Consider the following 14,143-nt stretch of genomic DNA (forward strand, 5'->3'; position numbering starts at 1 on the left):
TACTGCTGTCTTTTTTTAAGTGCCAACCTAATAAGTACAATTTATTCAACTCTTGGAGGTTTGACAAAATTAATAGATAATTAACCCGACTTACTACTGTAAGTTTATCTTTCACAAACTCACATATTTAGGTTCAAAATCTAAAATGCGCTAAATTTATTTGATTTAAAGTGTAGAAGATAGTAGACAATTAAATATGACTCAAATGTTTTACAGTGTACTTTCAGGTCCGTTTTCTGGATTTTGCTTCAGTGATCATTGTCCATCCTCCACATGTTTTCTTCAGTTCACCTCAGGAATTGACATTTTGAGGCTCTCATTTTTAACTTTTAATTATTTGTAAAACTTAGGAAATTTGGGAGCCCAGTTTTCTTTCTGTTGCAAACACTAAAACAAAATTCTACAACAATTGCATATTAGTGTGGCCTAAATAGGCCAATAAAAAAAGGCCTATTTTGTATGGTTTGTTTCTAAATTGACAAGTACTTTGCTTGTTAATTATGTTTTTGACTATAGCTCATGTGTTCATAATGAGCATCATGTCACTTTAGTTGCTTCAGCATTGTTGTGGGACAAATGCTGCTATTTTTACAGGCTCATTAACAAAATAACTGAACAATCAATGAAGATGGATTCCTTCACAGCACTCATGCTGTCTCTTTTCTGTTTGCTTGCTATTATTTGGCAAGTGTTGGAGATATTTTACATTTTTTAGTGCGTATGTCATTTTCTTTCAATAAGCAGTGGTTTATGTAGAGTTATGGCCATTTAGGAGGAAGTGCGCTTGTGGTCAACAGTGTGGCTATTTAAGCAGGAGGGATTGAGAAGCCTCAGTTTAGAACGTGTGTTTCTCTGGTCGGATGAAAAGCCTCACATCTGGAACTCGAATACTTAATATGACTAAGCAGATGTTTCAAAGGGAAGGTAAGGTCTGGCAGACGGAAAACTGAAGGTGTTTGTTGACTTGATGGCTCACTTTTACTGGCACATTACTTCCTTTGCCTGCTGCTGCATGCCTGAGATCAAGCTTCATTGAAAACAAACACAAGAAGTGAATGTAACACACATTAACTTAGGAAGTAATATATATAGAAATTATTAATTCTGTTTCTGTATTTTCTGACAAAAACAAATGGATAATTATTTGCTGTCTCATCAAAATTGTCCAGGATAAACAAGAGAAATGTTAAAGTAAGCCTGTATCTCCATGTAAATACAATGTATATAACTTCATTTATTGGGGACAGTATTTTTCAGTAATAACTCAGAGGTACCATGATTTAGAATTGAGTTAGAAAGTTGATATCTGCTGTTCTGAAACCGAAAACCCTGAGACTAACAGAATCTGTTAGGTTTATTCAGAGTGACTGCCTGTTACTCAGAGCTTGCTAACCCTGTTTTATGTCATGCTGATTCTCAAGGGTTACATTTTGTACATAATCATACATTTTCCATTTTTGATTCTGATTCAGCACTAGCTGTTGACACAGATTTAATGTTTAAATACTGTTTTTTTTACACATTACTGTTCAAAATGTTTACGTTTAACTATCCATCTATCCATTTTCTGTACACCTTTGTCCCCAGTGGGGCTGGGAGTGCTGGTGCCTATCTCCAGTGAACGTTTTGGGCGATAGGCGGGGTACACCCTGGGACAGGTCGCCAGTCTGTTGCAGGGCATACTTTTATATTGTGGAATTGTAGTCATTTTCCGACGATTCATTTGAATCATTTGGAGATTTTCTTTTCACCAGCCACCACTAGTTACCACCCTTTCTATTCATTATTTACAGAATGTCTCAGGCTTATATTCATTAACTTTCACTGCTATGTTGATGACACCAAGATTTATAGTTCCCCTTAACCTAATTTCAGCCGTCCATTTCCCTTCTTTACTATCACTTGCTGATTAAATTGTGGTCCTCCTTCAGCCACAATCTTTCCATTATCACTGACAGTTCCTCCATCCTTGCCTGCCCTTAGATGAGGAGTCTGGCTGTCATCCCTGTCAGTATTTTGGTCTCACACAAGTAATACCACCTACGCAGCATCAATCAACTCTGCCCTTTCCCCACTTCATACTGGTGCCATCTATATCCGTAGTCTCGTCATGTCACAGACTGGGTACTGCAACTCTTTACCTTTTGGTCTTTGATATTGGAAGCAAAGAGTTTCTTTCCACATTCAGTCAAATCTCTACACTTGGCTGTAGAGATTTGACTACAGCCAGACAACCAGACATAGACGCTGGTTGTTGTCTGCTGCAGGTTTGCTACATTATTTAATTTTAATAATTTATGTGAACTATAAGTTATGTTTGGGTTTCAGAAACGTGCCCTCAACTGATTCAATCTGAAAAAGGTGCACCAGTAAGACTGTCATTGGTCAGTGCATTAGTTTTAGTTTCATGAGATTAGGGCTGAACATTGAGACCTGATGAAGCTCAAGCATCATTTTCTCACCATAATCATAATTGGTGAACATCTTGAGAATTCAATTCTTTACATAATCAAATGACTATTACCAGTCATGGCTGTGACCTCATATGATAATGCAGACACATCACCTGCACTTCTAACATAATTAACTGAAAAAAGCTGATTAAAACCTTTTAATTGAAAGCCTTGCTGTCAGATGAGAGACAACATAGTTCAGCTCTGCTTACCTCTATTATTACTTGCTATCTTTATGTGAAAAATGTGTGAATTACACATATCTGTCTTTACCTAAGGCACCATTTAGCATACATTGGCTTTCCTTAAAGTAAAAGGGCTTTAGTTAGCAATTCTCATGTCCCAGAACAAATAAAACTGCTGAGTTTTAAAGGCAGCTAACAAAGGAGTTTATCACCAAACATCAAGATGGCAGTTAACATAATAATGCATTATGAATTATACACAGCTTTCAAAGACAACATTTTTATTGTTCATTTGTAGTATTGTTATTTAACTAATTTAGTGATCTTAAATAATTCAATCAAAAATGAAATTGTTTCTTTTTAAGACTCATTCATAACACTTTGTTTTAGTGTTTGCGTGCGGGGGTGTGTGTTTTGTGGTTCTGGATGTGTATGTACAGGTCACAAAAATGATTGATGAGAAGCCTAGAGAAATAAGACAATGCACAGGAAATTAAAAGACTCGTAGTGGTTTATGGAGTTCAGTGCTGCTGTGTGGGGGTCCATTAGCAGATATTATATTACTATTGAACCCCTCTCTCTAACCTTTATATATATATTATATATATATATATATATATATATATATATATATAATATATATATATATATATATATATATATATATAGCTGACTGGATATCCATATATATATATATATAATTTTTAACTAATTCTAAATTAGTTAAAAAATACAGATTTTTTGTTTCAGTTGACAAAAAATCTGTATTTTCTCTTCTTTCTTATGCACTTCTTGTTACTGTGCACTATTTTATTTTTATATTTGTATCATGTTTGAATAAATTAAAAAAAAAAAAAAAAAAAAAAAAAAAAAAAAGTGGTTTCATGGCCCTGTGATGTCACTGCCTTCATTCATGTCTTTGTTTTGCTCAGCCTCCTGGCAGAAGTCTGATAAGATGTTGTTATTAAGGCATGTCCTTGGAAGCCCTCAGCCTCATAGCTGCATGGATAACAGGAGGGGGTGAGGTGGGAAGGAGCGCTATGTTTACATATCATCAAGGAGGTTGGAAATATGCAATACTTCCAAGGCAACATGGGAAAAGTTAATTCAGATACAAAATGTCTTAGATTGTGTAGATTATAAATTTCAATCTTCCCTAAAGTCTGTGATACATCTAAATTAATGTGGGCATTCCACTGAACTGAAACTAGCAACTTCTCCAAGATCGATGCCATCTCTTTAGTGAATTTTTGAGTCCTGAGCGGTGCTGCGAGTCTCAGCAAGACTTACATCCAACTTGCGTCTCTGTCCACACCAACAGTCTAAGTTTTTATAGTGCTTTATCTTTTGAAGGAAGTGATACAGTAAACTGTCCCAAATGGGGCCATACCAAAAGAAATGCTGGATGCTAAGGAATTTCAAAAGTGCACAGAATATATGTACATAATTCATGCTCTTTGGTGTGCATCAGTTATTTATGTGGAAAAGGATGCTCAGAACACAAGCACGGTCTTCCTGTTTCTCTGGAGGCACATGGTGGGTGTGCTCATTAACAAGATTCAGCTTTCTTCCAGTGGTGAGAAGTTTTGATGTTGTCATGATCAAAACGCTTTTATCTACACAAACAGGGGTTGAATTTCCTCTTTATGCTGCATGTGGAAGTTTGATCTTCATTTTCTTATTCACTTGTTTCTCATTATTTCCTTTCCTTCTGCCATTCCCACCCATGTCATCTATCAGAATTTATTCTTTTGTACGTGTAGTTTCTCCAAAAGCAGAAGTGATCTTTGTCCAGTTTTAAGGTTTTAATTCCTCTTCAGATGTTTTAGATTCTAAACTAAGTGAAAATGAGAGCCAAAATGGCATTAATCATCTAAATCAGACAAACACTTAAATGCATCAAATGTAATTTCACTCATGTTGTCTGAGTCATCTTATTGATCTATATTTAAGGTTCTTCATGGATTGCTAAAATAAACGGAAAACATATTTGTGTCCAGCATTCAGTTTTAGATATTTGTATTAGTCACAGTTACTTTTATTGAAAACAAACCATCTATTGTAAGCATCTTTACTGCTAGCTCTATATTTCCATGTCAGTTCTTCTCTAGAATGTAATAACACACTGGAAGCAGATTGCAGCAGCCAGCCTTAAAATCAGTTGTCTTCACATGCATAATTTTGTGTTTGATCATCACTAACAGCCCTCTTGTCGATGTGAGTAAAGAGTCAATCTTTGCAGAGTTGATCCTTTTTTTTTTTTTTTTTTTTTTTTTTTTTTTTTTTTTTTAATTTATTTATTAAATTTTACATACTGACATACATAGATTAACATAACAGATCAAATTCCCACCCATTCCTTACCCTCCCAAATCGGCACATCATAAAGCACTTACAAAGTCAACAACATAAGTACATCACAAAGTGAGTACAAGATCTCAACTGTGGCAGGTCTGTCATTAACAGTTTTTCATTGAAGGGATTTTAATACAGGATTCCATATTTTCTCAAACACACTGACTTTATCTTCATTGTAATATCTCAGTCTTTCCAGATGCAGAGTATTTGCTAGTTCCCCCAACCAGAGATCAAATGTGGGCACAGAGTCTTTTTTCCAAAATCTCAAAATCAACCTTTTGGCAATCACTGTACCAAATAAAACAGCCGTTTTCTCCTGCTTAGTGGCTGGTCGCAAAGCACTGGAGACCCCAATGATTGCAATAAGTGGTTCTGGGTCCCATTTCTTTCCAAAAGCTGTTGAAAAAAAATGAAAAATGTTCTTCCAAAATGAGTGAAGCTGAACACATGACCAGAAGGAGTGTGTCAAGTTACCAATGGCTGCCCGGCAGCGACTACAAACTGGAGACACGCTAGTAAAGAAAGTGCTCAGCTTCTCCCTCGAATAATGGAGTCTATGTAATGTTTTGAACTGTATGAGATTATGTCTGGCATTGACAGAACAGTCTTGCACACTTTTCAAACCCTCCTCCCATAATTCATCGGATAGCTGCTGCCCTAACTCATCCTCCCAGGCCTTTTTTATCTTGGTTGTGTCTACACGTACGTTATTAAAGATCTTATAAAAGTATGACACTGCCCCCCGATTGGCAGGATCAAATCTATTTATTTCCTCCAGGGTTTCATGTTTTGCTAGAGTTCCAAAATCCAAGACATTTTTCCTAACATAGTCCCGAACCTGCAGATAACGGAAAAAACTTGATGGGGGAAGATTATACTCAGAACATAACTGTGCAAAAGATGCAAAAGTTCCATTGATATATAGGTTGCCTATCACATCAATGCCTTTCATTCTCCACGTCCGAAAGACGGCGTCACAGAGACCTGGTGCAAAGGAATGATTTTCACAGATAGGAGTATCAAAGTAAACCTCTGGAGCTTTTATAAACTTTTGTATCTGTTTCCATATTCTGATGGTATTCCTAATGACAAAACTATTGGTATAGCGTGTTTTATTGACTTTAATGGGGCTGTTAAGGAGCGCAGTTAGAGATGAATTACAACAGTGCAGACGCTCCAAGGATAACCAGGAAGGACAGGTCTCATCAGATGAGAGTGGGCCCTTCTTCCACCACGCTAAGATGGATAAATGGCAAGCCCAGTAATATTGCTTGAAATCCGGTAAGGAAAACCCACCCACCATTCCCGGTTTACATAAGTGTACTTTGGAAATCCTGACATTTTTATAGCCCCAAATAAAGGGAATAATAATAGAATCTAGTTGTCTGAAGTAGGATACCCCTATAAAACATGGGACAGATTGAAATAAGTGAAGAAATCGTGGTAATACCACCATTTTAATGGCGTTAATCTTGCCAGCCATAGATAGCGGGAGAGTTTTCCAGAAATCAATATTCTGTTTGAGTTGTTGGATTTTACTCTGCCAATTCAGCCGTAAAAGATGTTCTGGCTTCTTTGTTACCAACACGCCCAGGTATGTAAAAGAGTCATAAGTTATCTTAAATGATGTGGACTTCAGATATGCCAAATCAGCCTCTGTAGTAAGCGGCATTAGTTCACTTTTATCCCAATTAATAGAAAAACCAGAGAAACTGCTGAAATTGTTGATTGTCGTCAAAAGAGGAGACAGTGATTTCTGTGGGTTAGAGATGTATAAGAGTATGTCGTCAGCATACAGCGAAATGTGATGCTTACAATTAAACATCTCAATAGGAGATATTAATAGGTTTTGCCTAATGCTGGCAGCAAGAGGTTCAATAGCAACTGAAAAGAGAAATGGGGAGAGGGGGCAGCCTTGACGCGTACCACGATGAATAGCAAAGGGGCGGGAGATATTCTGATTAGTAATAACCGAGGCAGTTGGGTGTGAATAAATTATTTCAATCCAATCCGTAAACAGAGGCCCAAAACCAAACTTTTTAAGAACATACATCATATAAGGCCATTCTACTTGATCAAATGCTCGTTGTGCATCTAGCGAGACAACAATGGACTCTTTTGAATGATTTGAATATAATATATTGAAAAGACGACGCAAATTAAAAAACATATGCCTACCTGGCATAAAGCCAGTCTGATCCGGGTGGATGATTAAACATATGTGCTTTTAAGTCTATTGGCTAGAATTTTCCCAAGGATCTTGGTTTCTAGAGGTAACAATGATATTGGGCGGTAGGATGTAACAACTTCTGGATCTCGGCCTGGTTTAGGAATAAGTGAGATATTGGCTCTGTATAGGGTGGGAGGCAGTCTTGCTGCTTGCTTAGAGTGGTTTAACATACGCAAAAGTAGAGGTGATAATTTGGAACTGAATACCTTGAAAAACTCAACACTGAAGCCATCAGGACCAGGCGCTTTGTTGTTGGGAAGTGTAGAAATAACAGATACAATTTCCTGTAAAGTTATGTTGACTTCCAGAGCCTCAGCTGAATCTGATGGCAGTTTTGGCAAATTCAAACTTTCAAAAAATCTGTCCATATTTTCAATGTCCAATTTTCCTTGTGACTGATAGACACTAGTGTAGAAGTCTGCAAAGCAGTCGTTGATTTTATCCGGATCTGTGAGTAAAGTTCCATCTTCAAGCTTAATACGATGTATGGCTCTAGAGGCCTGTGTTTGTTTAAGCTGGCGGGCTAATAGCTTATGGGGTTTATCACCTAACTCAAAGTATCTTTGTTTGACTTGAACCAGTAATTTAGAAACGTTTCTTGACATAATAGAGTTATATTCATATCGTAGAGTTGTTATTTTATTCAAAATGTCAGGGCTATGTTTTAATTTATATGCGTTTTCTAAGGTGGTCAACAGGTCATCTATTTCATCCAACCTTAACTTGGACTCTTTACATTTTGCTGCCTCGAATGAGATTATACATCCTCTTATAACAGCCTTCATTGCTTCCCAAAGCATTGAATCATCCACATCCCCCTTATCATTAGAATTCAGAAATGACTTAATTTCGTCTGAGATATAGGAGACAAACTCCTTCTCTTTCAGCAGTGCATTATTTAAGCGCCAGCTCTGTCTCCCTTTTTTAAAATCTAGTTTAAGGTTCAGCAACACAGGAGCGTGATCTGATATGTGAATATTGTGATATTTGCAGCTTGATACTGATGCCAGCAACCTAGAGTCCAATAAGAAGTAATCAATCCTAGAGTAGGACTTATGTACTGCTGAAAAGTATGAATAATCTCTCCCATTAGGATATAGCAGTCTCCATATGTCAACCATATTATGAGATTGTAATAGAGTTTTAAGTGACTCCCTGTTCTTGAATGAATTAGACTGAGGGTGTTGTCTATCTAAAATTGGGTCCAGGATTAGGTTTAGATCCCCCCCAATAATTATATTAGAGCCAACCCAATCCGGTACTACATTAAAAAGGTCTTGAAAAAAAATGGGACTGTCAAAATTAGGCCCATATATATTTATAAAAGTCACTGGTATAGAATTCAGCAGCCCACTAACAATCACATATCTTCCCCCTTGATCTGAAATAGTCTGTTTGTGAACAAAAGGTGTATGTTTTTTAATCAAAATTGCAACCCCTCTAGTTTTTGTGCTGAAATTTGACTGATATACATGGGAGGCCCAAGAGGGACTAAGAACTTTAGCAGCTGTTTTCTTGATATGAGTTTCCTGGAGAAAACAAATATCAGCCTTCAACGAACGCAGGTGTGCATAAACTTTACCTCTTTTTAGAGGGCTATTTATCCCTCGAACATTCCAGCTAATTAGATTAATTCCATACTTACTTTGTTTATCTGGATCAGTTGACATCAATTTGTATATATTTTAGTAACTATGTGTTGCATGACTGTGAAGATAATTGTACAGTATTCAGAACATGCCGATGTGCAAGAAACAACCCTCCCAATAACGTAATGAACCCTCCCCACCCCCCAACATAACTGAACAGAACCAGGAGCGGTGTCTCCATACCCCCAACTAAAAGCTAGAACCAGCCTTCCACCTGGTGGAGGATTAGCAACAAGCTTCTCCATCTCTCCAACCCGGGTTGCCGCTCAACCTCACAATTAAGTATCAAAATGAATAAGTTCAATTTCTCACTCAATGACAAATTTTTTACTTCTCGCTTTCTCAAGATTTCAAACATGGCAACAAAAAAATGGTCTGTCTCCTGCTTCATTTAGTTCCAGATTGCCAATCCTCAATTTGCTGGCTCAGGAATTTATCGGCTTCCTCTGGGGTGCTGAATGTAGCGGTGTTGTTATTCACAGTAACCATGAACTGCGCAGGGTACCGAAACCCATAACGAATCCTCTTGGACCTGCATTGCTCCCTGATGGCTTGGAACGCCTGACGCTTCTTCATAACAGCTGACGTGAGGTCGGGAAAGATGAACACCGGGCGACCGTCGTACTGCAGAGGGCTCTTCTCCTTCGCCAGCCGTAGCACCCGCTCCTTCTCTTGAAAATAATGCAACCTGACGATGATGGCTCTCGCCTTCCCATCTTTGGCCTGCGTTAGGCTCCGGTGCGCCCGATCCACTTCGATTGGCCGATCAAAGTTGTCCTCTCCCAGCAATTCGGGTAGCAGTTTACAGACAAAATCCGTCGGTCGACCATTCTCGGCTTTCTCTCGTATGCCTACAATACGGATATTCTGCCGGCGCGAGCGAGCCTCCAGATCATCCAGTTTAGCTTGCTGTAAAGAGCATTGAGCAGCGAGGCTATCATGCCTCTTCTCCAGCTCTGAGATCCGTCTATCCTGTGACACGACTGCAGCCTCGGTTGATGTCACACGATCACAAATATCGGCGAGCGCCGTTTTGAGACTGGAAATTGATCCATTGAGCTCAGCAAACCTCGTGTCGACCGTGCTGCTAAGCTTGCTTATGGCAGCTAGGACGTCTTCATTGGTGGCGGATGCACCCGGAGAGCGCGCGGGGCTCGTGTTAGCATTAGCCACCTCGAAGCTTGCTAGCTTGGTCCGGTCGTCCACGGCCTCATCCCCCGAGCTTTTGTCCTTCTTATTTCCTTTGGGCTTCGTCATCTTGTTAATCGGGTTATGGTATACTATGAATTTGCTGAGCAGAAGTTTAAAATATTATTTAGGGTGAAAAACTTTTGAAGTTGAGTCGGAGCTCCCTCGATACACGTCTACTCCATGTCAGACCTAGGCCACGCCCCCCGAGTTGATCCTTTTTTCCCTAACATCTGTTATCCTCTACTGAGACCATTCCTGATTGATAGCATTCCATCTTTTCTTATTAGGTCTTAGAGTCGATTCCAGTTTGTTGGCTCATGTTCACTTTGCTTACTCGCTTTCTGAGAACTGACCACAGGGACTCAGGGAGATTCTGATCTGTAGAGTTCTGTGGACATGGGTCCAAAATGTAATTTTTTAATCTCTGATCCATTTTATCATTTGTACCTCGTGACATGGTGCTCTGTCATGCTGGAAAATGCAGATTATCACCACAATTCCTTTTTATGGCAGTTACTTTTGAAGTACTTTTTGATATCACTCTGCATTTATGAAAATGTTCCTGAGAATAATTGAGAGTAAAACTACTCCTTTGGATTACATCAGGATTCTTATCTGTCAGTGATGGGGACCGTTAATGAATGAGTTAGTTACGTTAACACTAAGCACTAATCATGAACATTAGCTCTGCTAATTCCAAAGCACTATGCCAGCATGTTATTAAGCAGAAGCTAAGACTAAAGCACTATCTTAAGTACAAGTCACATTTTTGAGGAAAATTTATTTGATAAAATCCAACACCAAGAACAGACATGTCATCATGAAAGGCATTTTAAAATAAAAATAGAATAGAGGCAACAACAGGCTGGATGATTGCATGGTATGCTAACATTATATGACAAACAACGAACTGAGAATGTGCCTGGTATGTTAACATAACATATTTAGAGTTATTCAGATAACTGTAGAATAAATTACATGCTAACAAGTTTATCGAACTATCGGTGTCACTCCAAATCACTAAACACAATAAAATCTTCGTCCTCGATGTCGCTTTTAGAAAACTCTGTGAACTCCAGAGGTAGCTTCTACCACACACAAGTCGCTCCGGAGTATAAGTCACACCCCAGCCAAACTATGATAAAAAACTGAGACTTATAGTCCAGAAAATACAGTAACCACTTATGCACTGTTGGCAATTTAGTGACTTTTCAGTGAAGTCTGGCAACATTGTTTCAAAACAGCTACTAGTGACATTTTTCTTTGCTATTAGACACTAGCAACAACACATACAGCATCACTGAAAACGCAGTTGCAGTGAGCAGTACAGCTGCTTGCTGTAGTGCTTTCTACTAACTACTTTCCTTGCTCAGTAGTTGGCCATCGTGCACGCTTTCACAGTACATTTTCCCAGGAATGAAATAAAATATTGACAGGAGAGAAGAAGAAATAAAATATTTACAGTGTAAAGGCCAACAAAACGTTTTGGGTTTCATAATCAAGAGAAGCCTATTAATGGAGATGAGAAGTTAGCCGATCATTTTATTTCATAGCAAAAAATCTGGTCTATTTTTCATCATAAAGGAACTTTTTTAAAATTATACACCCTATTAACCACTGTCAAAGCATGTTTGTGTCACTACTGAGTCTTTTGGCCACGCCTGCAGGCTCTATGTGGGTTTCCAGAACAGCTTAGGTCCTCTGTGTCGCCTGTTGTCTGGATACTGGTGGATGAACCTTTGAGTCCTTGTTTCCTGGGATAATTCTCTCTGGACATCCTAGTGATACTGGATCAGATCTCAATCCGTGTCTAAGCAAATTTTGTGGTGTAGAGAGGTGTGCATTCTGAAGTAACATCCCCCAAGAACCAAGTGTTCTCAAGCGGAACGGTCATTAAAGCTGTCAATGGTTTAATGCTGTATCTGATTCATATAACATTTAATTGTTGAACAAACTCTGCATACAGATAGACCATTTCTACCGTGAAGTTTAATCATGTGATGATGTGCTATAAATAAAAGGCTCCTATTTATTTGATGGATGCCTGTGCATCTGTGTATAAGATAAAATTTAATGTTAATGGTTTATTATTTAATGTCCAATAAAAGGTATAAATAATAAGTGAAAATAAAGGGCACTGAACTGACAATGTGATTATCTTTCTTCATACGTTTGCTGACTAGTGCTTTTTTTCTCTTCTTTTCCATTGCAGAGGACAGACCTCTCTACATAATCAACCCTTAAACCACAATCGCTACTGCGCCACTTCTCCTGTGTCAACAACTCAACAACTCAGAAAGACAGGCACTCTTCAGTGAATGGCGGCTCCACCCCCAAGAATTGATGTTTGAAAATGAGAGTGTTCATCTTACCTTCAGACGATGCTGACTGGACCTTTTTGTGGAGTGTTTTCCATCTAGTGAGGGATATTTCTCAGATGAGCAGGAATAAAATGAATGGCTGCTACCGTTCCTCTTGATGGTTGGAGATCACTGTGTTATAAAAAGGGCTGTTAGCAACTGCAACCGTCATCTGCACAAGTCACCCTGGCTTTTGTTTGTAGTTGCATCTGGCATAAGTGGAAAAGTTTAACTAAACATACTTTCATTAAGGATAAAAAACTAAACTGAGAACTGGCAATCATGTGTCAGTGGAGGAACCACTCAGAAACTTGGAGTGCTCTCTTTCAGACTGCCAGGAATGGGGGCAGGAGGATGGGATGTGAACCAATTAGAAGTTCACTGGGCATGGGCTTCTGGGTGTTTACACTAACATGGGTTGGACTGCTGCTTCTGCTGTGTCCGGTTGCCGTGTTGGCTGAGAAACTGGACGAGAATGATCCGGTGGTCACAACAGCCTACGGCAGGCTGCGCGGCATCAAGAAGGAGCTCAACAATGAGATCCTGGGGCCCGTTATCCAGTTTCTGGGCATCCCTTACGCCACCCCGCCCACCGGCGAGCGCCGTTTTCAGCCTCCAGAGCCACCAGCATCGTGGTCGGACATTCACAATGCCACGCACTTTGCCCCGGTGTGTCCTCAGAGCATTGTCGAAGGCCGCCTGCCAGACGTTATGCTGCCAGTTTGGTTCACCAACAGCATCGATGTGGTGTCCACTTACGTTCAGGACCAGAGCGAGGACTGCCTCTATCTCAACATCTATGTTCCCACTGAGGATGGTGAGTAGTCCTGCAGGCCCAGTGGTCAGGCCGGTTATTGAAGGGCGGAGAGAAATAAAACCACAACCATCGCTTAGAGAGCATCTTTGTTGTTGGGAAGTGTTCAGTGTGAGAGTGCATCTCTGTCTGATAGTAGGCATAAAGCATGACCTTTGCATGTTTAATGTGCATGCCAGTGTTTATCCAACCTGATAATGTGAAAGTGATTTGTATGAGAGAAAGCAGTGTGCACATGTGTTGTCAGAACTTCAATGTCCATTCACAGCTTCTCCCATCCTGTCCTGTCTGACCTTCTCTATATCCTCCTCTAATTCCTCCATCCCATTTTTTGATCCTCTTTCTCCTTATTGCCTTCACTACACCCCCATGTCTGTACCTCATCATAACGTATTGTGCTCTGCCACAAAGGCCACAGTTCATTAAACAAGACAGTCGTTGTCATGATCATCACTGATTGATTTTGCTGACTGAATGACTGGCTGGCTGACTGATAGACTGAATGCTGCTCTGATTGAGATGGTGTAATTCATTCTTTCTCTCCCTTCCTTTGTTTTTCCCCTCCTTCCTCTCTAAGGAGGAAGGAGACACAGTCAATCATCTCTGTGTGTTTGCGTGCGTGTGCGTGCGTTTGTGTATGTGTGTGCATGCTGGCTCCAGTGTGCTTTGCGCGTCCAGGAGCTCCATGTTATTCTTTAGTTTTCTATTCATTTTACAGTCAAAAGAATATCCAAGGAATGTGCCAGGAAACCGGGCAAGAAAATATGTAAACAAGGAGGTATGTATGATCTAAATGCAACCTTCACTATGCCACAGAGGGAAGAAGGAAAACTCTGGGACTATGAGGAAGAATTGTGCGGTATGGCATCCTGCATAGGGTGCAGCTATAAGCCTGGGGTCTAC

The 14,143-nt window shown here is 39.5% G+C and overlaps 1 protein-coding gene across 2 annotated transcripts in view; it reads left to right on the forward strand.

The window, feature by feature from the left end:
* The window catches only part of nlgn1 (neuroligin 1), a 323,083-nt gene that overhangs the window by 21,472 nt on the left and 287,468 nt on the right, over nt 1-14,143 (forward strand). The window contains exons 2-3 of one of the 2 annotated variants that reach the window (XM_055060475.1): nt 12,279-13,243; nt 13,959-14,018. In XM_055060475.1, coding sequence (XP_054916450.1) covers nt 12,709-13,243; nt 13,959-14,018 — 595 coding nt within the window. In that variant the 5' untranslated portion in view covers nt 12,279-12,708. The remainder of the gene's footprint in view (nt 1-12,278; nt 13,244-13,958; nt 14,019-14,143) is intronic. The other variant, XM_055060476.1, reaches the window with a different exon arrangement.

Source organism: Poeciliopsis prolifica, unplaced genomic scaffold (genome assembly GCF_027474105.1).
Source record: "Poeciliopsis prolifica strain line A6 unplaced genomic scaffold, Auburn_PproV2 SCAFFOLD060, whole genome shotgun sequence".
NCBI lineage: Eukaryota > Metazoa > Chordata > Actinopteri > Cyprinodontiformes > Poeciliidae > Poeciliopsis > Poeciliopsis prolifica.